Source organism: Thamnophis elegans, chromosome 15 (genome assembly GCF_009769535.1).
Source record: "Thamnophis elegans isolate rThaEle1 chromosome 15, rThaEle1.pri, whole genome shotgun sequence".
In the NCBI taxonomy this organism is placed as follows: Eukaryota; Metazoa; Chordata; class Lepidosauria; order Squamata; family Colubridae; genus Thamnophis; species Thamnophis elegans.
In genome coordinates, this window is record NC_045555.1 from 5,415,148 (window position 1) to 5,441,667 (window position 26,520).

General features: G+C 49.2%; 1 protein-coding gene across 1 annotated transcript in view; it reads right to left on the bottom strand.

Annotated features, from left to right (window-relative positions):
• RERE (arginine-glutamic acid dipeptide repeats) overlaps nucleotides 1–26,520 on the bottom strand; it is a 261,457-nt gene that overhangs the window by 143,489 nt on the left and 91,448 nt on the right. Inside the window, 3 exon segments of the mRNA XM_032231523.1 lie at nucleotides 6,314–6,466; nucleotides 6,469–6,555; nucleotides 6,558–6,760. Coding sequence (XP_032087414.1) covers nucleotides 6,314–6,466; nucleotides 6,469–6,555; nucleotides 6,558–6,612 — 295 coding nt within the window. The 5' untranslated portion in view covers nucleotides 6,613–6,760.

Here is a 26,520-nt window from a genome sequence, read left to right on the forward strand (position 1 = left end):
AAAAATGCATTAATTGCTTCACGCCGTAAAGCCAAAGAAAGAGAAGCAGCATACCAAAAAAGGCTTGGAAGAAGGAACAATGCTTTGAAGGGCCCGGTCGGCTCGCCCCAAAGCGCCCTAGGCCAGCTGCTAAATGAGAAAGGAAACCTCGCCACCTGCCTGCCTGCAGAAGCAGCCAAAACTACATTTAGACATCATCTCCTTCCCAGCATTGCAATAAAGGCAGGTTTAACAGAATAACAGAGTTGGAAGGGACCTTGGAGGTCTTCTAGTCCAACCCCCTGTTCAGGCAGGAAACCCTATTTGAAACAAGTGGTTGCCCAACTTCTTCTTAAAAATGTCCAGTGTTGGAGCATTCACAACTTCTGGAGGCAAGTCGTTCCACTGGTTAATTGTTCTGATTAATTAAAGAAAAGGGATTTAAAAAAAAAATTCAGCTCTCTGAAATCCAGGAAATGCAACCATTTGGTAATTAAATAATCCGGTGGCAGACTTTTTAAAAAAATCTTCGCAGTGGGGGGTGGAGCCCTTCCTACATTCTTGTTTGCCAAAACCAGCATCCTCTGCAGCCCCAGCTTTGATTCCTATTTGTCTTTCTGCCACGAAGGCCTTCCTGGATTAAATCTTTTTAATCCGCTGAGATCCTTTTAAACGGTTCTGGATCATCACGGCAAAAACACAAATGAGAGTGTCCTATTTCTGAGCTTCCAGAGATAAAGAGAGGTGTCAAGTCAGCCTTAGACTCGATCCAGGACATCGATTGGGGTGTGCGTGACTCCCCTGTCCTCCACAATCCTTTGGGGAGAAAAATATTAGGAATTTGCTGTTGTTGTTAGTTGTGAAGTCGTGTCCGATCCTTCGCGATCCCCATGGACAAGATTCCTCCAGACCTTCCTGTCCTCTACCATCCTCTGGAGTCCATTGAAGTCATGCCAACTGCTTGGGTGACTCCATCCAGCCACCTCCTTCTCTGCCGTCCCCTTCTTCTTTTGCCCTCCATCGTTCCCAGCATGAGGCTCTTCTCCAGGGAGTCCTTCTTCCTTCTCATTAGGTGGCCAAAGGATTTGAGTTTCCTCTTCAGAATCCGGCCTTCTAAAGAGCAGCCAGGGCTGATCTCCTCTAGGACTGACCGGTTGGATGGCCTTGCAGTCCAAGGGACTCAATGCAGGAGTCTTCTTCTCCAGCACCAGAGTTCAAAGGCCTCCATTCTTTGGCCTTCCTTGTGGGTCCAACCTTCACAGCCATCCATAGCAACTGGGAAAACCATCGCCTTGACTAGACGCACTCCGGAAGGCGACCCGCTGCCTTTAACGGCACTCTGTGGATGGTGCTCTTCCCTCCGCCTGGACCAGACCCGAGTCTGGAGTTTGCAAGGAAGACAACAAGTAAAAAACCACCAGGAAGTTGTGATGATGTGGGGTTACGGTGGTAACGGAGGAGGTGGGGAGTAGAGGATCCTTGGCAACACTGAGGTGAGCAGCAAGTCCCGCAGATTTGATTTATCAACCATCAGCGAAATCCAAAACAAGGACAAGCAAAGGACACAGCAGCCCTGCGAGCAGAGCAGCTAAATTTCGCTAAGCAGCCAGGCAAGCGCACGCCCGCACACCCACACACGGTGTTTCTCCAAAAAGACGAGCACCTTAAAAGAAGCCCTATCACGTTTTGAGCGCATGCAATCAAATTAAGCCCCAACCAGAAAATTAGCCCTAATTAAGACACCACCCATCCCGGGGTACAGGGGGGGGGTGAGGCACACAGGTAAAAAAATAAGCGAGGGTGGGGATGGGGGGGGGGGAATGAAGCTGCCCTTCTTACCAGGCCTTCTGTCAACTCATAAAGTTGCCAGGGTGAGGATTTATGGCACAGACCGAGGGAAGGAAGGAAACAGAGGTAAAGTTCAGCCATAGTTAAAATGAGGTCAGATCTAACTGCAGTGGGTTATTGCCGAAATGGTGTTCCTAATAAATGAACTGGAGTTCTTTTGAAACTTGGCTCGAGGCTCATGAATTAATTAGGGCATCTTTCGGAGTGTGTGAGGGCACCTCGCACACCCCGACACCTGCCTTGCCTCCTTCTGCGGCCACTGGGCACCACTCGCACGCATAGTCCTGGCCTCCATTTCGACTTGAGATGCCGCTGGAAGGCATCTGCAGCCGATAAGAGCACTCTGGATCGATCCGGAGGGCTCCTGCTGGCCGAGACTGTTGTTGCCACCAACAGTAGGCGAGTCAATAATTAAGAACCCTCCAAAAAGAAGACCTAGTGTTTTTTTTGGGGGGGGGGGCGGGGTGTTCAAAAGAAAATAAGACCCAGCTTTCTTTTTGGAGAAACACGGTATATCTTTAGCAAAGGCAGAGAGAGTAACCAAACTGAACATCCCCCTTCTCTGGGATGCTCTTTTTCCAAATCAACCAATCAGAATAACAGAGCTCGAAAGGACCTTAGAGGTCTTCTAGTCCAGTGTTTCTCAACCTTGGCCACTTGAAGATGTCTGGACTTCAACTCCCAGAATTCCCCAGCCAGCATTCGCTGGCTGGGGAATTCTGGGAGTTGAAGTCCAGACATCTTCAAGTGGCCAAGGTTGAGAAACACTGTTCTAGTCTACATTAAGAGACGTCTCCTTTAAGAAACTACCTCCCGGGAAATGTAGGCAGAGACTGCTTATGGGAAGTGTAGTTCCATGACATGTGATCATATCTATGTTTCTGATTGGCCACTGGGACACTCCGCCTGCGTGCAGAGACAGGTCATTTTAAATGCCACTGTGAACCAGAGAAGGAACGAATGTACCTCCGCTCAACACGGGAGCCAATTCATCCTCTTTTTTACACCAGGTGATGGGACAGATTGTGGGAAGTCAGAAGGATCTTAATCGAGGCAGAACAAGCAGAGCTATTTAGAGATAACGTTTGCTCCAACAGCACTGCACGAAGGTCTTTGCCACGTCTCAATCAAGCCATTATACACCCAATCAGCCGATGGTCTGTTTTTTCTATTCAAGCACATAAAAGAGGCTAGCAAAGTTTAAAACATACGGGAGAACAAGGGAGGGAGACATCCCCAGGCCTCTTATGAAGTTAAAACAAGGCCTGTAGCGAAGCTGTGCCGGATAACACAAGATCCATGAAAGGCAACCCACACAAGAACACGGGAGAACGAGAACGTCTGGCTTGCTTCAGGCACCTGTCACTCTGCAAGGCAGGCTATTCCCCTTTCCGACAAACACAGGCTATGCTTGCAGCCCACCGCCTCTCTCTTCCCCGTGGAGGTCAGCTTCCTTCATGCCAACAAAAGCAAACCGCTCGCCGGTTGATTGCAAAGTGATTACGGCAACGCTGCTGAGAACACAAACAGCTCCTTGTCGTTCTCACGGGGATCGTGACCCGAGAAGGAGAACTCTGCAGTGTTTTCGCCCCCTGAACAATCCTTCTGGTTCCCCCCCCCAACTCATCGAAACAAATAAAACTTGAGTATTATTAGGTCATACTTTTTTGCCATCTTGAGGATTTAGAAACCTGATTGATGGCTAGGTATTTTTGGGGTTTCATGGGTTTTTTTTTCTCTTTGCAAGGTTGAGGACTAGAAACCTGGCCCAGGTTGCGGCAACCACGGGACCCCGCGACCGTCACGAACACATGCCAATTGCGAAGTGTCAGGATTTTGATCAAGGGACTGTGGAGATGCTGCAAAAGTCCTAAGTGTGAAAAATGGTCATAAATCTGTTTTTTCCCCAGTGCCCTTCTAACTTGAAATGGTCACTAGAGGAATGGTTGCAAGTAGAGAACTTATTCTGTCTTTGATAAGGCTTTGATGATCGGTGAAAGGGGCAGGATGGTGTTCTGACCGAGGCTTCCCAAGATCATGAAGCCGACTCCTCGTCCTGATATAACCTCTTTTTATTTAGCTTAAAGGGAATTCCTCTCCAGCCAAGTCCCGGCCAACAGTCTTTCAAGAGATTTCACAACTACAGACCTTTATCAGGCTTGGAGAGCTGCCAGACAGATATCTTCCAAATGTCATGCTGTAGCAGCAATTACTTGGCAAGAAGTCAGGGAACGGATTTTCAACCCTAATGAATTGAACGAATTCCCTCCTGCAAACTCCACTCCCCTTTCGCTCCTCTTTTATTCCCTCTGGGAGGGGCCATTCACAGTCTACCTGTGGCTTTACTCCCGAATCGGCTCTTGTTCCTTAACTGTTTCCTTCTCCTGGCAGCTCTGTGCATACGCACACTGGGAACAGGCTCCAGCTGTTCTTCTGCCTCACTGATGTCTGACTCCGAAGGCAACTGATAACTGTCAGACAGCCCTGGCCCCCTCTCTGCCTCTGACACAGAGCCCTCCTCAGAGCCTTCTCCAGACTCCAGGACCGGCCCATGTTTCTCCCCAACCCCCTCACTGTCCGAGTCTGCCGCCAGCTCCGCTGGCCGCTTGTGGGCCACAAGGATGGAAGCAAAGATACAGGGAGAGAAAGAAAGGGAAGAGCACCGGCATAAATTCACTTGTGTGAGATTTTCTGTCTCTCTTTTCTAACCCTCTTGCTTTCCTTTCCTTGCAACGTCTTACTCTCTCCCTCTTCGCGTGATGCCGCTCGTCCCAGAAGGGAAGAGCCAGATTGATATGTATGTACTGAGGCATGTAAACAGCCACACGCTTGGCTGCCGGTGTCAGCCAAGAACCTTTCATATCTATTTCTTTATCAGAACTAAACCCAAAAGCAGCCAGCAGGGAAGGAAACGGCAAATAATCCTGGCAAGACATATCACCCGCACCTCTCAATGCAGAAATAATAATAATAATTAAAAAAAATTCAACCGATTACTCTGGAAATGCTATTAAAATATCAACCTAACGTTTCCTGGAAAAAGCCACATTTTAGTTCTGGCCTGGCGAACGGATCTCGGGAGCACCTTCTACGACTGAAGCGCCCCTTAAAATCACAACGACAAAACAGCACGGGTGGTGATTCAAGTGTATCGCCCACTCTACTCTCTTAGCCACACTTAAGAGGCTGACCGCCATTCATGGTTAGCTTGTCTCCAGGTACAGATCAGCATGCCAGCCTAAAATAGTTCTTGGCTTGGTTGAGTTTACTTTATTGTCATGGCCCTCGTACCACGGAATGAAATGCCATCTTCAGCGCACATCATACATAAGAAACCTATAAAAATGAAACAAAAGCACACATCCTCCGCATTCTACACAACTGAATTGAAAACCCCTTGATACTGCATTAATATTGCACCATACCCGTGACGGCACCTGGCCGGCGCGGGCATGCATACCGGCCGGCTGTTTTCTTCCAAATTCCAGCGCTCCGGTGGGCATGCTCACGCTCCAATTTCAGTACTCGGTGCCAAATATACAGTAGGCCTTGCGACTATGTTATGGCGGACGCGGTTAAGTGAGATGCGTTTGGTTTGACAGCTTTTTTCTCCCACGGCTTTTAACCAAACCACTGCAGTTGTTAAGTGAGTCCGGTAGTCATTTCCCCATTGGTTTTGGTAGTCACTAGGTCGCAAAAGAGGATCGCATGACCACCATCTCCTCCCCCCTCCCTCCCCCCCGCGACTGGCATAAACATGAGTTGCCAAACGTCTGAATTTCAAATCATGGACCATGGGGATGAGGCAATGGTTGCGAGTGTGAAAAAAAGGTTGTAAGTCACTTTCTTTCAATGCCGTTCTGACCTCGAATGGTCACTAAATGAACTCTTGTAAGTTGAGGACTACTTGTAGAACAAGTGCCTGTGGAGATTCTCAGTCACCCAGGTGGTGGTTGTCTCTAAGGTGCTTTTCCAAAAGGCAAGTGGACTGTTCTTTTGAAGAGGAGGAGGAAAAACAAGAGAGGAGGAGGAAGAGCAAGAGTAGGAAAAGAGGACGAGGAGGAAGAACAGGAAGAATGAAGAACAGTAAGAAGGGAGGGAGGAGGAGGAGGAGAAGAAGAAGAAATAGGAAAGAGAGGGAGGAGGAGGAGGAGAAGAAATAGGAGGAGGAGGAGGAGGAGAACAACAACAACAAGAAGGAGGAGGAGGAGGAGGAGGAGGAGGAGGAGGAGGAGGAGGAAAAGGAAGAAGAATTTTGCTTCTCATCCAGAAATCTTCATCGGTTCTTCATTTTGCCAGAACGATGAAACTTCTTGTATGAGAAGTGAAACCTCTTCTTCAAAGGAAGAAAAAGTCCAGTTGCCTTGTGAAAAACCTTTGAGAGTGTAAGAAGTTGTGAGCTCCGTGGTTGGGGACTCACATATACACACAGGCAACACACACAAAAAAAAAAATGTGCTATGAGCCGAGGCTCTCTCTCTCTCACCTCCGGGCCGGTAGACGACATCGTCCTCGGTGATGAAGGAGGTGATCTCCCCGCTGTCGGTCCTCTCATAGCGCGAATTCTTCTTGGGCGGCTTCTTGTTCTTCTTGGTGGACTCCTCGGTGGTGGCGCTGTTGTTGTCATTGTCCTCGTCTCGCTGTGGTCGCTCTCGGCGTAGTTCTTGGCGCCGCCTTCCAGGGTGCAGCTCCGGCGGGGCCGCGAGTTCTCGCTCCCCCCCTTGTCCGTTTGTCCCGATCCCTGTCCTTCTCTTTCTCTTTGTCCTTCTCTTTGTCCGCTGTCATGATGCGCCAGGTGCCTTCTTCCGTCCTCTCACGGCTCGGCCTCCGTGAAAGGTAGACAGTCAGCCTGGGCTTCAGTCTTCTGAATTTCGCACTCCACTCCAGGAAAAATTGGACCGCGCCGGCAACCCCAGTGTTTTAAAAAAAGGCCCTGGAGAAGGAGAGAAACAAAAGAGAAAAGCCACGTTAGCCGACGACGACGTTAGGGGACTGGAGGCTAAAACAGATGAGAACAGTTGAAGGAACTGGGCATGGCTAGTTTAATGAAAAGAAGGACCAGGGGAGACATGATAGGAGTGTTCTCCAAAGCACTAGCTCAATGCCAGTCCATGGGGTTGGGGAGCCCTGTTCCAGGGGTGGGCTTCAAAAATTGCAGCGAGTTTGCTGCCTGGTTGGCCTCCTATATCATGGCGGGGGGGGGGGAAGCGTTTTTCACCCTCCCCAGTCTTCGGAAGCCTGGTTCCAGACTTCCGGAACCTCCAGTAGGCCTGTTTCCCCCCTCCCTGAGCCTCCATGCAGGCCCTGCACTTACTTGGCATGATTAACAGGCCACGTAGAGACTACAGGGAGGGGTGGGCATGGCCAGCTAGGGGTGGCATTTACGGGTTCATCAAAATGGGCAAAAACCTAGCTAGAGGATCGCCCGAACCTGTGTGAACTAGAAATGGGTTCCTACCAGTTCGCACAAGTTTGGTGGAACCGGTAGCGGAAATAGCGACTGGGTCTCCAAACTGGTAGGGACGGCATGCTCACCACGCCCGCCCCCCCCAACCGCTTCCCCGGTCACCGCGACATCTTTTTTTGATCTTTTTAACTGTTCTGCGCATACGCAGACGTATTTATAGGCAACGGCAAAAATGGTCCATACTAAGCACTGCAGAGTGCTTTTGGGAGGGCAAAAACCCAACACGTGGAGGGTTCGGGAGTTATTCAGTCTTTAAGATGCACCTAAACTTTCACCCACTTCTAGGGGGTAGAAAGGTGCATCTTATACTCCATAAAATACGGTATAGTACGTTTTCTCTCTCTCTCTCTCTCTCTCTCTCTCTCACACACACACACACACACACACACACACACACACCAGATTGTAAAGGCAGTCACCTGCCTTTACAATCTGCACAGAGGCAAGCCTATTGGTTAAAAAAAACTCTGGGGTAAAGAGCCTCTACAACGACGTCATCAGGGAAACCCCCATTTCAAGACACCAATATATTTGGAAGCATCGAAGGGTCAAGGATGGCGATAAGTAGCTTTGAAGATCAAAATCTGCTCCTTCAGAACTTAATCAACTTCTTCTTTTTTTAAAATAGAAAAAGGGAGGGAGGGCAATAATGAATGCTTAAAACCTGGTTGATTTTATTCCCAACAACGCTAACCTTCAAAATGATGGATTTTGCTGTCATAGCGAGAGATTAATCAAGGTTCTTTTCTCCACTTACACATACAAACACACAAACACTGTTGTTGGGGTTTGAGGTTTTTTTCGAGATGGAGGCAAACAGCTCAGGAAGAGATTAAACAGCTCAAGAAATTATGTCCTAAAGCAGTCGACACAAAGAGGATCTTGTGCACACTTACGACAACCAAGAGGCTACGCGACCCCAAGATTGTTCGGGTACTAGAGGCTTCATGTAAGCAGATTGAGTGAGCTGAAGAAGCTTCTTAGACGAAATGCAAAACATGAAAAAAAATGAAAAAAGAAGAAACCAAGAAGGTCCAGTTGACTTTTGAAAAGCAGCTTTGGGACATCTGGATAATTGAGGATCTCTACAGACCTTTTACGCCACACACAGACACACACACCCACACACAACCCCCCCCCAATGCAATCCTAAATTGCATTAACAGAAGGATACAATCAAGATCAAGGGAGGTACTAATATTAATCTATAAAGCCTTAGTAAGGCCACACCTAGAGTACGGCATCCAGTTTTGGTCACCACACTATAAAAAAAGATATTGAGACACTAGAAAGAGCGCAGAGAAGAGCAACCAGGATGATGAGGAGACTGGAGATTAAAACATACGATGAACAGTTGCTGGAATTGGGAATGTCTAGTTTGATGAAAAGAAGGACCAGGGGAGACATGACAGCAGTCTTCCAATATTTGAGGGGCTGCCACAGAGAGGAAGGGGGTCAAGCTATTTTCCAAAGCACCTGAAGGCCAGACAAGGAATAATGGATGGAAACTGACCAAGGAGAGATTCAACCTGGAAACAGGGAGACATTTTCTGACAGTGAGAACAATCCACCCATGGAACAGAAGTTGCCTTCAGAAGTTGTGGGATCATCTAACCTACAAGGTCCCTTCCAACGTTGTTGTTGTTATTATTATTCTGTTATTCAAAAGTTGTGCGAGCTTCATCACTGGAAGCTTTCAAGAAGAGACAGGGCTGCCATCTGTGGAAATGGTGTAGCGTCTCCTGCTTGGGCAGGGGGGGGGTTGGACTAGATGACCTACAAGGTCCCTTCTAATCCTGTTAATCTGTAAAAACGCAAGGGAGCCCAGCAGGCCAAAGAGCCTTGAGCGGGAGATCCTTAACAACGAGCAACACAGCCCAATGGCCGGAGCGGTGGCTTCAAAGCCACTGTGGTCATTGGCTTAATCCTTCCTGTAGAATAGCTGTACCAAAGCAGGCAGTGTGAGCGGCGGTGACTAATTGGAAATGTGACTGGACTGGACAGCGTTTCTGGAATCCGTTTCAAGCAAACTCCTTGCGTAAATATCAGAGAGAAGAAAGCAGTTTTCCCTTCCAGGCAGCCAATGTCCATCCTTCCGGAGACGGATGGCCAAAGCAAAGCCGCTTCCTCTCTCTCTCCCTCCATCCCCCACCCGAGGCAGATGGCAGGATTTATCACCAGGATTAGACGAAATTTATTTGTCCAACCAGCGAGGGGCCTAGAGAGGAGCAAGTGGCAGTCATGCCACCGGGCACAGCGAGAACACAGAGAAGCATCAATTACAACCCACAATACTGGCTGTCATGTCAGTGGTGAAATCTAATTATTTTGCTCACTGGTTCTGTGCGTGTGGCTTGGTGTGTGTGTGGTGGGGGGGCAGTGGTGCGTTCCGGATCCCGTTGCAACCGGTATGGTGCCATGGGCCGGGTGTCCACCACATGAATGTGTGCACCATGCGCACAGGCGTACTTACACCTGTGATGCTCCAGCTGCTCAGTGGAGCATTGCACAGACGCCGTACGCAACACATGCGTAAGCTCCAAACAGCTCAAATACAGGTAAGGAGCGGCGGGAGGGTGGTCCCTCCAGAGCACCATACCGGAACGGTACCTGGTGCTCGCAGCAGGCACCGGTATGCCCGTACTGGGGCATACCGGTTATATCCCACCACTGGTGTGGGGTCATGTGATTGGGTGGGCATGGCAAACTTTATTTCCGCTTTTTAAAGCATTGTTTTCTTGCCTATTTGCCAGAACCGGCAGGAAAAAAAATGCGTTAAAAATTGGGGGGGGGAAGCTTCCCACGATCGCACGTCAGCTGTGAGCCGCACGATTCTTGGAAACTTTTTTTACTACTGGTTCACAGAACCAGGGACAATCGTCCTGACCAGTTCGGCCAAACCGGGCCGAACCGGGAGGATTTCACCCCTGCTGTTATGCCAATAAACATAAAACCGAGGTTTCCAAAGCAACAGTTTGATAAAAGTAACTTCATTTGGGTTTGGCCAGTCTCTGGATCGGGTCAGGTCAATATCTTGGGACCTTTGTGGGAGAAAGTACCACGTTTCCCCGAAAATAAGACAAGGTCTTATTTTCTTTTGGCTCCTGAAATAAGCACTTGGCCTTATTTTCAGGGATAATTTTGAGGTGCAGGAGACCCCTTAAGCTCGGCCAGCGGCCCGTGGATCAGCTGATCCCGAGAGGGCCGAAGGTTCTGTCTCTGTTTCTGGCGCACTCTTGCCAGCCCTACCATCATTGGGCCTGCTGTTCTTTTTGCAGCCGCCACTAAGAGAAGAGGCGGGGTAGCTAGGGTTTGCTGAAACGGCCTCCGGGAGGCCATTGGTGCATGTGAGGTGCGTGGGGCATGTTCCCCCCTCACCAGGAAATGGGGGGACTGGCTGCGGGAGCCTGTTGTCACTGGCAGAGCGCTCGGGCCACACAGGCACCCGGATATGAGTGACGTTGAGCTGGCCACGCCTACCCTGGCCATGCCTACCCACACAACCTTGACGCGGCCCACAATGAAATCGAGTTTGACACTCCTGCTCAAGCAGCTTGCTGGTCAATCGGTTCTGGCTTGCTGCTCATTTTCCTCCAGGTTCAGGCAAGAGACGTCTTATTTGCTTAACTGCTCTTTCTCCCAGCGTGACACAGGAGCTGACGAACGCTCCTCTAAACGCAGCAAGGGTAATAATGACAAACCTTTCCTTTTTTTCCCTTCAAAGGAACTCTGCGATCAAAAGCAGCAGGATCCTTACATGCCTGAAGCAAAGTGGCTGGCTCAGGCTACAAGCTCTTTTTTGTGGGCGTGAAATTTTACAGGCTGAAAAAAAACAAAACCCTGTTCCGCGTGCGCACACACGTTACCCGGGGAGGAAGCGTGCAGGGCCCGCCGTTCATAAACGGGCAATGCTTGGGCAACATCTGTCCGGTGTCATCTGCGTTGCAACACGCTATTGACCAGGGGTGTCAAACTCGATTTCATTGAGGGCCGCATCAAGGTTGTATTTGATCTTGAGGGGCTGGGATTGGCATGGCCAGGATGGGCGTGGCCAGCTCGACGTCATTTGTGTCAGGGGCGTCTTTAATGGCCAGAGCGCTCTACCAGTGAAAACGGCTCCCGAGTTCCGTTTCCGGCTGCCACAGCCTCCTGTAATCCTCTGCGACTGAAAACCGAGCCTGAGAGAGCTGCACGAACCTCTTGAGCTCCATTTTCAGCTGCGATGACCTCCATTTTCACTCGCAGAGCCACCGCAGCCACTGTTTCCAGGCCAGCCCCGCAGGCCAGATCTAAGCATCCTGTGGGCCCAGATCTGGTCCCCCGGGTTTGAGTTTGAAACCCCTCCTCTAGACGGTCTCCACGCCTTGCAAAGGTCCATGAAGAGGCAGGTGTCCAAAGCTGAGTGTAGCCACCAATCTAGGCAATCTCCCACCGGCGCTTTCTTTTCGAGATCACTTTCTGTGGCTCATGGCAGCGCGCGGCACAAACATCTCACCGGGATTACAATGATCGGAGAAGGAAACAATGCTGATAAAGGCAGCTATTTTTATTTCCCCCGTGGAGAGGGGGAAAAAATGGGGAGGGGGAGAGGAACAAAGCAACGAAACAGTTTCAAAATGCACTAAGTAGGTAGGAAAGAGACAGGACCTCAGCCGGTGCTTGTGACAAAGCCAAAACCGAGTCGCCTTTGAAGGATCAACCACAAAAGGCGGGTAGATTTTCTACGGAGGAGTGTGGCTCGGTGTAAACAACGAAGTTGGATTGACACCTTTGTATCACGCCGGCCACTTTCATCACAGTTTACACATTCAGAAAAACCGGCCGTAATGGTAGGAACGACGACAAAACCACAACTGTTTTGTTGGACTGAGCCCACTTGGTCTGCTGTCTTTTTTTAACTAAGCACCTCCGAGATTCTGGGCATGCAAACACAATAACAGAGTTGGAAGGGATCTTGGAGGTCATCTAGTCCCACTCCCCTGCTCAAGAAGAGGACCTCCCGAGTCGGTGATTCCGTTATTCCTATTTGTTTATAATATTGTTCAATTTTGCAGGAGGTGAGGCCCTCTCTGGGCTCCTGAACTTTGACGAACATTATCTTAGGACAGGGGTGTCAAACTCAAATCCTGTGGGCCGAATCCGGACCATGGGATGCTTAGATCTGATCCATGGGGCCAATCTGGAAACAGCAATGGACCGGCCCGCACTGCCTCTGCTAGCAAAAATGGAACTGGAGGGGGGGGCAGGATGCCAGCTTCATTTTTGCTGGCAGAGGGATGCAAGAGGCCATCCAGGGCAAAAATGGGCAGGGGAGGGGGGTGCCCCATGCCCCCCACCACGCTCTGTTTTCTCTGGCAGGAGCTATGAAAACAAACTATAAACAAAAGAAAAGGCGGAATGTTTCCCCTTTTGCATTTAAGCAGGCAAGAAGGGAGAGGAAAGGAAAAGGGAAAGAAGAAAGACAAAGAAAAAGATGGGAAGAGAACAAGGAAGGAAAAGTAAGGAAAGGGGGAAGAATGAAAAGGGAGGGAGGAAGGAAGGAGAGGAAAGAAGATTATAACGAGAGGGAGAGTCTCGGGGAAGTCCTGCCTCAGCACTTGGCCACCACAGGTGCCTCCGACATAAGCCCCATGTCACACTCACCATGCCCCCCCTGACGATGCCCCCCCCACCCTCCGAGGTCAATCACAACCTTGACGCGGCCCTCAATGAAATCAGGTTTGACGCCCCTGTCTAAGGACTTCTTCACCACCATCTCACCCACAGGCCCGTTAATATGCTTTCACCACTGAACTTGCATCCCAGCCCCAAAAGCCCATTGCGGTTTACTTCGCCAGAGCTCTTCCAGACGTGGCATGGATGCCCCTGGATGCCAATCCCACTTTCTGTACGTTCGGAAGACCTAACGGGAGCCAGGCGTAGTGCTATTTGCTGAACCTTCTCACGAACCTCAATGCTAATTCCATTTGCTTAACCCTCTCTCTCTCTCACACACACACACACACACACACACCTCTCCTTTCCCAGCTGTTGCAATTGGTTAAGCACCCCGACAGCTTCGGCTCTAATTGCGCCTGAACCGTTACGGAGACCATAAAAGTTTTTTTTTAAATTAATAATCTCAAGTCAATGATTTGGGTTGTTGCTGAGGAAGTATTGTCGGCTGTGAACCGCGCATCTCTATCTTTCTATCTCTCTATCTATCTATCTATCTATCTATCTATCTATCTATCTATATCTATATCTATCTAATCACCCAGACTGCCAAGCGGACAATGTTTATGCAGATGTTGAAAGAGGATTAAGAGGGCAGCAACACATCAACTTGAGGGTGGGAGACCCTCAGTGGGGTGGGCAAACTTGCTAGCTTACGTTTTGTAAAAAGTTTCCCTACCCTCCCTGACTAAAACAACTGTCAGCACGGGGACTCCTGCTGTCACTCGACAGGGGAGGGAAACTCTCACTGGTTACAGGCAGGGCTGATATCAAAAGGCTGCCACAGCCATGCAGAAAATGAGTCTCCCATACGAGTAGTACAATGGCAACAGAGGAGAGGGTAGAAAGTAACTCTGTTAATCTGAGTTGGAAGGGACCTTGTAGGTCATCTAGTCCAACCCCAACCCCCCCCACACACACACTGAAGGAGACCCTACATGCACCATTTCCTACAGCGGGCAGTCCAGTCTCTTCTTGGAAGCTTCCAGGGATGAAGCACCCACAACTTCCGATGGCAACTTATGTTCCAAGGGTGGATTGTTTTCACTGTCACTCCTTATTTACAGGTTGAATCACTCCTTCTTCAGGAGAGCGGAGGGTAAGAGCCATGGAGGGCACAGTGGTTCGAGTGCAGTACTGCAAGCCACTCCTGCTGACTGCCGGTTGCCTGCAATTTGGGAGTTTGAATCTCACCAGGCTCCAGGTTGAGTCAGCCTTCCATCCTTCCGAGGTGGGTAAAATGAGGACCCAGATTGTTGGGGAGAGAGGCTGATTCTGTAACTGCTTAGAGAGGGCTGTAAAGGCACTGAGAAGCGGTATATAAGTCTAAGCGTTATTGCGCTCTCTCTCTCTCTCTCTCTCTCTCCTCTCCTTCCTTCCTTCCTTCCCTCCCAGTGGTTAGAATGTGATTGCAAGCTAACTCTCCACTGCCTGCAGTTCAATCCTGACTGACTGGCTCCAGGTTGACTCAGCCTTCCATCCTTCCGAGGTGGGTAAAATGAGAACCCAGATTGTTGGGGGCAAGAGGCTGACTCTGTGAACTGCTTAGAGAGGGCTGTAAAGGCACTGTGAAGCGGTATAAGACTAATTGCTGTGGCTATTTTTTCCTTCCTTCCTTCCTTCCTTCCTTCCCAGTGGTTAGATTGCGATATTGCAAGCTAACTCTGCCCACTGCCAGCAGTTCAATCCTTGGTTGAGGCCGAAACTGGTTGACTCAGCCTTCCACCCTCTGAGGCAGAGGTGGGTTGCTGAACTGGTAGTAGAGGCGGCAGGAAGCTCTACCCTGTGCAGAAATGTTGCACGCATGTGCACGGGGGAGCCGGCCCAAGCCGGTAGTAAAAAAAATTGGCCACCGAGCTCTGCTCTGAGGTGGGTCAAATGAGGACCCAGATTGTTGGGGGCAAGAGGCTGATGGATTGATGATAGATAGCTGTGAAAGCCCTATGAAGCGGTATTAAGCCTAAGGGCTATAAGCTCCCTCGTAGGTTTTGTCTTAATTTTCTGGAACGAGGATTTTCTGCGAAGGAAACAAACTGAAAGAAGACTCGGCAAGGAATTTGGAAATAAAACAGGCTGGTGGAGATTTCAGAAGGGGAAGAGGTCTGACAGGGAACATCCTAAACATCAAAGTAGATGTGCCAAAGCTCGGCCATGGAACCGAAATGTTTGAGCATCTTAAACTGACGTTATGTACGGCCTGGAAGTCGTCTTTTGCATTGGGCCTTCCAGCCTGCCACATTTAATGCTGTGGGGAAAATGGGTGGGGGGGTTACGTGGCGTATGGGAGATATAGAGTCTCAATAACATTCCTTTTTTCAGAGAATCAAGGACATCTTGCCCCACTGGAAGGGCGTGACTTAGAAGGCATCTCCAGTTGGGACGATGGCTGATTGGGCCATGTGCTGGAACTGTAGTGGGACGTGGTGGCTCAGTGGCACGGTGCCTAAGATGCTGAGCTTGTTGATGAGAAAGGTCAGTGGTTTGGCCATTCGAATCCCCAGCGCCGCATAACGGAGGGAGCTCCCGTGACGTGTCCCAGCTTCTGCCAACCTAGCAGTTTGAAAGCACGTTAAAATGCAAGTAGAAAAATAGGAACCACCTTTGTGGGAAGGGAAACAGCGTTCCGTGCGCCTTCGGGAGTTGAGTGATGCCAGCCACGTGACCACAGAGACGTCTTTGGACAACACTGGCTCTTCGGCTTTGGAACGGAGATGAGCACCGCCCCCTAGAGTCAGGAACGAACCTGATGGACATTTGGGTGCTGGGCAGGGGCTTGGACTTTCATTTGGGTGGGGAAAACCTGGAAACTTTCAGATTCGGGTTTTCCCAAGATGTGCCAATATGACACCTCTAATAAAATGGAAGTTTGAGGAACCTCAAGCCTTGAAGGCGTCTTTCGTTGGGTGGGAGGGTTACTGGGAACCCTGACCTGACAGTTCTGGCAGGGCCCAAACAAGGCAGGGGCGCATCATGCTCAGGGGGGTCACAAGGCCTCCCGGTAATGTTGTTAGTCATGCCAGCTCCAGCCAAAGGATTGAAAAGGGCTTGCTGTCCCAAGGCACAATCGGTTTGACAATGGAAGCCATTGTGAAACCTTGAAACCTTCCTTCCCCCCCCCCCCGCCTCCCTCTCGTAATCCCACATCGTTCTCCAAATCCGTCTATTTATATTTTTCTGCACCATCCCTTCGGCTACAGCTAATAAGTTTTTCAAAGTCTTGAAAGAATTAATTCCCCTTGGGGGGAAAAAAAACCAAATTAGACTTAAAATCTCCAACCATATCGAAGGGCCTGCCTGGCTGGAATGCAACTGTGTGATCTCCAGCCTGATCCTGCCTAATCTCTACAAAGCCACAGGAAGGGATCAGGGACAATCCTGCCCTCTGACACACTTCTCCAACTCACCCGCCCCTCCCTATTCTTTAAAAACCTTTGTTAACCAAGCAACGGTCATTTGAAGTCTCGGGCACCAAGACAAAAGGTGATAGCTTATTATTATCATTATCGTTTATACTTTGAGCAGAATAACTTTCGGCAATACCTTCCTATTCATTGTTTCCAAATTTTAAAAACCAGAAAGATAAAGACAAACACACACACAAATATACACAGAGAAAGAGAGGGGGAGGGAGAAAAAGGGAGGGAGAGATGGAGTGAAGGAAGGATAGGGGGAGAGAGGAGGGGGAGAGAGGAGAGAGAAAAGAAGAAGTAGAGGGGAGAGGGAAAGAGGGAGGGATGGATGGAGGGAGAAGGAGAAAGAAGGGGAAGGAGGGGAGAAAGAGGGGAGAGAGGAGAGGGAGGGAAGGAAGGATAGGGGGAGAGAAGGGGAGGGAGAAGGAACGAGAAGGAGGGAGAAAGAGGAACGGAAGAAGAGGAGGGAGGGTGAGATGGAGGGAAGTAAGAAGGAGAAGGAGAGGGAGGACAGGGGGTGGGAAAAGAGGGAGGGAGAAAAGGACATGGAGGGAAGGAGAGGGAGGGAGGAGGGGAGGGAGAGATGGAGGGAAGGAAGTAGAGGGAGGGGAGGAAGAAAGAGGGAGGGAGAGAAGGAGAGAGGAAGGAGAGGCACAGAGGGGGAGGAGAGAGAGGAGAGGAGAGAGGAGAGATGGCGGGAAGGAAGAGAGGAAGAGGGGGAGGAAGAAGAGGGAGGAAGAGATGGGGAGGGAGGGAAGGGGATGGAGAAAGAGAAGGAGAGGGAAGAGGAGAGGGAGGGAGGGAGAGAGATAGACAGCTATAAACACGACATTAAAGAACAGCAAGACGTCAATTCCCAGCTCCTAAAACTGCTAAGGACAGCCAAGGGAAGTTCCCAGGGTTTTAAACCAGTGCAAGTTTCCAGCTCTCATGATTTTGCCAGAGAGAGAGAGAGAGAGAGAGAGAGAGGGAGGGAGGGAGGGGAGGGAGGGAGGATGGAGGGAAGGGAGGAGAGGGGAGATGCTACAGGATTGCAGTGAGATCAACCACACCTGTGACGCGGCTTCAGATCAGCCCACCGTTTCTGTAAACCGCTCAGAGAGGCGCTGTGAAAGCAGTAAAGGTATAATAAGTCTAAGGACTAGTGCGCCTTCCTTCCTTCCTCCCTTGTGGTTAGACTGCAGTATGCAGGTTTGACTCTGCCCACTGCCAGCAATTCAAATCTCACCCAGTCAAGATTGACTCAGCTTACCATCCTTCCGAGGTGGGTAAAATGAGGATTGTTGGGGGGCAAGAGGCTGACTCTGTAAACGCTTAGAGAGGGCTTGTAAAAGCACTGTAAAGCGGATTATATAAGTCTACATGCTATTGCTATCTTCCTTCATCCTTCCTTCCTTGTGGTTAGAATTCAGTATTGCAGGCTAACTCTGCCCGCTGCCATCAGTTCATCCTGACTGACTGGCTAAGGTTGACTCAGCCTTCCATCCTCCGAGGTGGGTAAAATGAGGATATAGATTGTTGGGGGAAATAGGCTGACTCTGTAAAACCGCTTAGAGAGGGCAGTAAAGCACTGTAAAGTGGTATAATAGTCTATATGCTATGCTATTTTCCTTCCTTCCTTTCCTTCCTTCCTTCCTTCCATCCATCCACCATCCATCCTTCCTTCCTTCCTTCCTTCCTTCCTTCCTTCCTTCCTTCCTTCCTAAATCCATTGTATGCACCTTAAGGAACAAGAGAAGGACGAATGGGAAATTTTTTTATCAATTGGCGGTACAAATCTCCAACGGGGAAAGGAAGGGAGGGACAGCCAGGGTGGTTATTCATCCAAGCACACCTGTAAGATTAGAGAGCAATTCGGCTGCATGTGGCTTCTCCCGCTAATGCCTACTAAGAGCTTTATGCGCTCCTGGAGTCAGATCGTACATTTAATGGGAAATCCAGCAAATATATAAAAAGCACTCAAGGCAACTTAGGCGGGGAACTAAGAGACAGGAGCTTCTCTTCCTGATCCCTTCCCTTCGAAGGCTCTCCTCCAGCAAGCCAGACAGATAAATCTTTTAACAAGATTTGCATGGGTCGTGCGTTAAGAAACACAACCAGCCTCTTCTTCGGAGGGGTTGTGTCTCAAAATAAAAAAAGGTGGATTGAAAGGGAGATGGGGAGACCCTACGGCCAGGAAATCCCTTTGGGGAGAAGGAAGTGGGGGCAGTGGTGGGATTCAGCCAGCGCACACCTATCCGCCTGAACCGGTTGTTAACTTTTCTAAGCAGTCCAGAGAAACCGGTTGTTGGAAGAATTCTCCTTTTGGTTTTTTCCACTTTACAGGGAATCCTGTAAGGAAGTGCAGGAAGGAGACATTCTGGTGTTGTTTCCAGCCTAATCTTTATTGCCCTGCTTACAGAAACCGCCTCTCCAGTTAACCCTTATTGCATTGTAACAGTTAAGGCGAAGTGCCCATCGACCTTGAGTGACGTTGAGTTGGCCATGCCCACCCATCACATGACCACCAAGCCCCGCCTACCCATCTGGTCATTAGGGCAGAGAACCGGTTGTTAAATTATTTGAATATCCCACCACTGGGGGGGGGGATAGCTAGTTAAAATACATTGTGGAAGGGAGGAAGGCCCAGCCTCCTCCTCTTCCTCAAACCCTACTCCTTTCTAGCACTGATGAAGTTACTTAGTTGGGTAATGCAATGTCTACAAGATAACAACCAAACTCAGAGAACACCAAACAACCCCACAGTCCTCCCTCTTCTCCCTCTCCTCCTCCTCCTCCTCCAACTCCAGCTCCTTTCTAGCACTGATGAAGTTACCTAGTTGGGTATACAACATCTACAGGAAAACAACCAAGCTCCGGAGGACCAAGGACTCCCCAGTTCAACTCTTAAGCTGCAAATAGTCTCTTCTAATTGACACTAGAAATAATCTCAGGAATGTTTCCTTTGTCCATTCCGACCTCTTCCAGGGCCATCTGGCACATATTTTGGGCACAGATTTTCCTAGGAAAAGCCCTCGCATGCTGGACCATCTCAACTCCCTTGAACAAAAGCAAGAAAGAGGTCTGAAATTATTATTATTTTTGAAAAGCCATTAATGAAGTCCAGGTTATGCATGGAAAATAAAAGACAGCACTGTCAAAGTGGGTCACTCATACTAACCACTGCACCATCGTGGCTCTGAACAGGGCTTCCTGCCTAAGCAGGGGGTTGGACTAGAAGACCTCCAAGGTCCCTTCCAACTCTGTTATTCCATAATTCTATAATTCTATGTTCTGATGGGAGATTTTTTGTGATTTTTTTTTTAAAAAATAAAACAAGCAGCATTCAAAAAAGCCCCACACAAAATATGTCCAACTCGGATCCGCAAACTCACCCATAATTGTGCTTGGCACACAGTGACTGAAAAACAGCGAAAGAATGAAAATAACATTTGCACGGAGTAACCGTTTGTATTTCAGTGAAGAAAGAACGGCGTAAATTGGCTTGTTTATGAAGGACCTTCCTGAACAAGAAAGCCTCACAAAGAACCACAATTCCCATGGTTCCCAATCAGACAGGAGTTTGTGGCAGTGGCAGCACCAGGACTGTCCCGTAACCAGGAAAAGTCCGCTTCTCCTGATACTCCCCAGATGTGCAAACTTCAATTCCCAGAATCCTCAGGGAAGACCATGCTGGCGAGAGAGATTCACGAGAGCTCGCACATCTGCGTTGCAAAAACCAGGCTGCAGTATCCGTTGTGGCCCAGAAGGAGCCGTGGGAGCTGCCGATGGACTCCGATAGCAAGGACTCCTATGAGTCTGCTATGGAAGATGTGGAGGACCCTGGGCAGGGTTCAGACTCAGAGCGGGGACCAGAGAGGCTGGTTGGCCACCAGGAGGCGCCTGAGGCATGGAGCAGTGGGGAAGATCAAAGGGAGTTTGTCCTGACGCCAGGCAACGTAGGGCGGAGAAACGGAGGCAGCAGTTACAGAGACAGACTCATAAGAGATAATCAAGCCCAGGTGGTTGTGACTTGGCTCCTCCCAAGAGAGATATAAGAGGAGACTTTGGGAGGAGTCCTTTTGCAGGACACAACCGTTCGTACTACTCTGGAGAACTCCTTGTCTGGTCTGCCTTGTGTTCCTGTGTCTGTTGGAGTCTGGGTTGCTGCCAACGTCTTGCCAGTGAGTCGTGTCTGGGCTTTCAGCCAACAGGATTATAATTGCTGTGAATAAAGAGTGGCAAACAGCTAAGCCTGTGTCTGCGTTCATTACTGGTCGGAGGGGGGCCAGAACAAGTATCTATAGAGGAAAACAGAGCAGAAGAGGGAAGAGAAGTAGACCAATATCCCAAAGAAGAGGAAAATAAGAATGCCTAGGAGAACATCCTCTTTTAATGATCCAATAATCTCTTAGCGGGTTGGAGTCTGGGCAACTGAATGAGCTAGTGAAGTGTTTTACTGGCCAGATGCCCTTCTTGACGCCAATGCGGAGTTTTCTTCCACAGATATATTCTCATTGTGTCCAGAGAGAGAAATATTTGCCTCTACCTAGAATCGAACAATTGCCTAGGACTGTGATGGCAAACCTATGACATGCGTGCCACAGGTGGCATGCAGAGGTTCTCTCTGTGGGCACGCGCACCGTCGCCAGCTGCTCTTCTGGTTTCCAGCACGCACATGCTCCGGTGTGTGCAAAGACCACCATGCGCGCTGGGAACTTGAAGACCAGATGGCTAGTGCGCATGCTGGTCTTTGGTTTCTTGCACTTTGGGGAAGGCGCATGCATTCCGTGGTTTGGGCACCTGGTGCTGAAAAGGTTTGCCATCACTGGGCCTAGGAGAAACAGCTGTTAAAAAGAAAACAAATTGTTATGCCAGCTGGACAACATCAGTAGAAAACGGAACACTCCCGAAAACAGCAAATTCTTCCAGAAGCCCCTTTGAGCTTGGTTCAATTCCCAGAGGTGGTGGTTAGTTACTCAAGTTTTGCCCGCACCACTCTAGGAGGCTACGGAGCCTGTTTGGCAAGGAGAGCCGAATTCCTGGAAGCCCGTCGATCATGTTCCTGGGGCAGAAAGGCCCACATGAAAACACGCTGTAACATGTCTTCCTTCACCTCTCAATGGACACGTGAACCAATTATAAACTACCAAATGTCAGGTTAGTTGGCCTGCTGCATATTGGAATTTGCATGCAGCATTTTCACAGAAACCCTCTTATTAGGTTTTTAACTTAAGTGAAATGTTGCTATATTTTGCAAGCCCATATATCAAATCATCCGCTTTTAATGATCCCATAATCCCTTGTGGGATGGATTCTAGGCAACTGAATGAAGCTAAGTGTATCCTGGCCAGATGCCCTTCTTGTCACCAATGCGGAGTTTTTTTCGGCAGATATATTCTCACTATGTCCAGAGAGAGAGAAATATCTGCCCGCTACCTAGGATTGAACTCACAGCCTCCTGATTGTGAGGCAGGAGCTCCCCCTCTAGGCCCCACCGCACCACTCCATGTCCGTGCATCAAATGCCGTATGCTAAATCAATCAATCAATCAGCCAGCCAGCAATTTCCAAATCAACCATGTTGGAAAAACGGACATTTCCAAGGCTAAGACTACAACAGAGAGGAGGCGAGAGCCAAGTCTACATTTTCTTTTAAAGCAAGACAGGAACGAGAATAAATGCAAGAGGCACGGATGTTGGTCTTGCAGAATCATGGCGAATTGAGTTTGAAGCGTGGGCTGAGTCTCCGGCTCCTGTTAGGACCTTTATCAACAAGGTTCCAGTCCTTTTGCCTTTTCAAGCAATTGCTCAGAAGACTCTGGGCTTCTGCCAGATTTTTCTCAAGCTGGGAGTGTGTCTGGGAAAGACTTGGTAAAGTAATCCGGAGGCTCATGAAGTTCTTTGCCGCCTCCCCAGCAGCTCACCAAACCAGTAGACCAAGCCTGGGTAACGCTATACACAAACTTTCTCCTTCGCATCAAGGTTTGTCTAAGCACAGGATTTGAGCTGGCGGCGCTAGAAGGCGTTAAATTTATTCTGTGGGGACGTGCACATAGCCAACACCCCAGAAGGCAAGCTCAAGATCCAGCGGGACGGGAACACCGAGCCCTATCTAACAAAATGCAATTCAGCATAGGTAAAAAACAAAGGTTTTACATTTGAGGCAAGAAAAACGAACTGTAAAAGTACAGACTAGGTCAGGGGTCTGGCAACCTGTGGCTCTGGAGCCGCATGTGGCTCTTTTCATCCCTCTGCTGCGGCTCCGTCGCCAGTGGGCTCCACAATTGATAGGGCTTTTGGTTAGGACAGGTAGAGGGAAAAGGACGCCACACTAGGAGGAGACACTATGATGGGGGAACCGGACTTCCAGTTGGCAGAGGAAAAAGGACGCCGCACTAGGAGGAGACTCTATGGTGGGGAAACCAGATTTCCAGTTGGCAGAGGAAAAAGGACGCCGCACTAGGAGGAGACTCTATGATGGGGGAACCAGACTTCCAGTCGGCAGAGGAAAAAGGACGCCACACTAGGAGGAGACTCTATGGTGGGGGAACCGGATTTCCAGTTGGCAGAGGAAAAAGGACGCCGCACTAGGAGACTCTATGTTGGGGGAACCGGATTTCCAGTCGGCTCCAGAATTGAATGGGGGGGGCTTCTGGTTAGGACCTGTGTGGCTCTTTGAGTGTTTAAGGTTGCCGACCCCTGTGGTATGGCTAAAGTATGGTTGTGTCCTCTGGCTTACTAACAAGCAGTGTTTAAAACTAGCTGGAGTTTAGCCAAATCAGATTGACGAGGGAAACGCTAAGCACCAAAATCACCAGAGGAGCTCCTCGAATGACAATAAGCAACTTCTTGTTCCTCCGGGATGTTTAGAATAGGCCTATCTATCCCAGCGTAAGCAGTTTCTGTCCTCAGCATCCCAGCTGGCCAGCCCACACAAAGGGATGTCTGTTCTTTATTGGCTATTTTGCACATTAAAATATGATGCTGGTAGGGGGGGAGAATCCATACATGTAGTTAAACTTAGTCAGGAGCCATATTGAGCTTCGCAACATTTCAAGCCCAATTTGGATAATTGTTTGGCATCAAATTAGTAATCAGCCACTAATGGTTAACTACTTTGAACAAGCATGGCGTTTAAAATGCACGGTAAATAAGGAAAAAAGAGGAAGAGAGAGAGTGAAGGGGGGGAGGGAAGAAGGGAAGAGAGAGAAGAGAGGAGAGAGAAAAGAATAAGAGGAGAGGAAATAAGGGAGGAGAGGAGAGGGGAGAGGATGTAACAGAGGAGAGGAAATAAGAGAGGAAAGGAGAAGAAATAAGAGGAGAGGAGAGGAAAGGAAATGAGGAGAGGAGAGGAAGAGGATATAACAGAGGAGAGAAAATAAGAGAGGAGAGGAGAAGAAATAAGAAGAGGAGAGGAGAGGAAAGGAAATGAGGAGAGGAGAGGGAAGAGGATGTAACAGAGGAGAGGAAATAAGAGAGGAGAGGAGAAGAATAGAGAGGAGAGGAAAGGAAATGAGGAGAGGAGAGGGAAGAGGATGTAACAGAGGAGAGGAAATAAGAGAGGAGAGAAAATAAGAGAAGAGAGGTGAGAAAATAAGAGAGGAGAGGAGAGGGGAGAAGAAATAAGAGAGGAGAGGAAATAAGAGAAGAGAGGAGAGATGCAACTACAGAAGTGGAACCTCAAAATCTGACTTTGAGTGTAAAAACCTTACTTGGAAACGAGCCTTCTTTCAGCAGAATCATCCCACATAGAGTGGTAACAACCTTCACCCCACTATCCTAACAGGCCATCTTGATTAAGGAGGAAGAATTGTTTTGAACTTTCACGGGAGTCCTTCTCTGTCCCACCTGAAGATGGCCCAAGACCCACCTGGGGCGCTGGGAAGACCCAACGTAACAACGTCCTTTCGCCTTGGGTCGGCCAATGTGAAGACCCCGAGGGGAACGGCAGATTAACGCTGTCAGCGCAAGCCATGGGGAAGGTTTAGCGCCGCTCAAGAACCCGGAAGAGAGCAATCTCATCCTCAGAGGGCCAAGAAAGCCGCATACAACCTTCCGTCTCTTTATAAAAACTGTGATGTTATCTTTTTATTGTCCAAGGAGGGATGTTGCATGAGGAGATTAAGCGACAAAAGCACAAAGCAAGGTGAGGCACTGGGGGGGCCCTTCCCAAACGGGGGGCTCCCTCCATGCGCTGCCCTCCTTAACAAGACAAAATCTCCCTCTAGGAAAAAACATAATAAATCCCGCGGAGAGGACAGCAGCTCTGGAATGACATCTTCATTACTTCAAGGGCTCCCATCCCTTGTTGAATGGCCCATTTTCTCCTGGGCCAGCAGTTGCCACTTCTTTTAGGAGCTTTCTTCAGGCCCGCTCGCCTAGCCTGTCTGCAGGCCATTTATTAAGACTGAGTGTGTGTGGGAGGGGGGAGACAGATAGAGGGGGGATGGATGGATGGATGGAGAGGGAGAGAGAGAGAGAGAGAGAGAGGGAGAGGAATATAGAGGGGGGAAAGATAAAGGGATGGATGGATGGAGCGGGAGAGAGGAGGAGGGATAGAGAGGGAGGGGAATATAGAAAGATGGATGGATGAATGGAAGGGTGGAGAGGGAGAGAGAGTGATAGATAGATAGAGAGGGAAGTAAATAGGATGGATAGATGATAGATAGATATAGATAGATAGATAGATAGATAGATAGATAGATAGATAGATAGATAGATAGATAGATATAGACGGACAGACAGACAGACGTACGTAGGAAGAGTGACAGAGAGAGGGAGAATGATAGAGGGATAGATAGAAGGGAGATAGATAGATAGATAGATAGATAGATAGATAGATAGATAGATAGATAGATAGACAGACAGACAGACAGACAGACAGACAGACGTAGGAAAAGTGACAGAGAGAGGGAGAATGATAGATAGAGAGAGAGATAGAGAGATAGAGAGATAGATAGAGAGATAGAGATAGAGAGAGAGAGAGAGAGAGGGAGGGAGGAAGGGAGGGAGAGGGAATGGCCTTTTCAGGAGCTTTTGATAAACAGATTAAGATAAACCAGACTCAACATGGGGGGGTGGGGGTGAGTGGGCAGACAGGGCCTCTCAGTGTATAATCTGTGGTCTCCTCTATCGACCTCTCTCCCCCTCCTCACACACAAACCCATTTTCAGGGCTATAAACACGCTCAGGCCATCCAAGGCCCTTGCCCGTAATCAGGAACTGAACTGGCCTTACGTGTTTACAGGCTGTAGCTCTGCTTGAGATTTTCCCAAGCCACACATTCCTTCCCCCCCCCACCCCCCTCCATCCCATGAGCCACACAAATAAAGCATGTTTCCCTCCCTCCGGGACACTCCCTCCTAATAACCCCCTGGCAGGCCACAAAGCCTCAATCTTCCAGTGAATAATGTTGGATAATCCAGCTGAGAGAAGACAGAACAACAAGAGTTGGAAGGGACCTTGGAGGTCTTCTAGTCCAACCTCTTGCTCTTTGCAGAAGACCTCCAAAGTCCCTTCCAACTCTGTTGTTACTATCACTGTCTGGAAATTCCTGGTTTCTGGATCTCCTTTTGTTAAGCTTCCCTTCGGTTGCTTCTTCTGCCTCCAGGTGCTTTGGGAGATAAGTCAACCCCCATCTTCTACCGGGACAGTCCTTCAGATGTCTCAAAGGGGGCCCTCAAATGGCTTGGGACAATGTCTTCCAATATTTGAGGGGCTGCCACAGAGAGGAGGGGGGTCAATCTACTATTCTCCAAAGCACCCGAAGGCCAGACAAGGAATAATGGATGGAAGTAAGGAGAGCATCAACCTGGAAATAAGGAGGAATTTTCCTGAGAACATTCCACCCATGGAACAGAAGTTGCCTTCGGAAGTTGTGGGAGCTTCATCCCTGGAGGCTTTCAAGAAGAGACTGGGCTGCCTTCTGTCAGAAATGGTGTAGGGCACATGGAGTCATTTCTAAGGGCACACGAGGCATTGTGCTGGCCAGGTGATTTTTGGCTCTTCTTTGCCCTCCGGAGAGTGAAAAACTGCCCAACATGCAAACTGGAAGTCCATTCCCGAACTTCCGGTTTGCGCGTTGAGCGATTTTTCACCCTCCAGAATCCTCAGGGAAGCC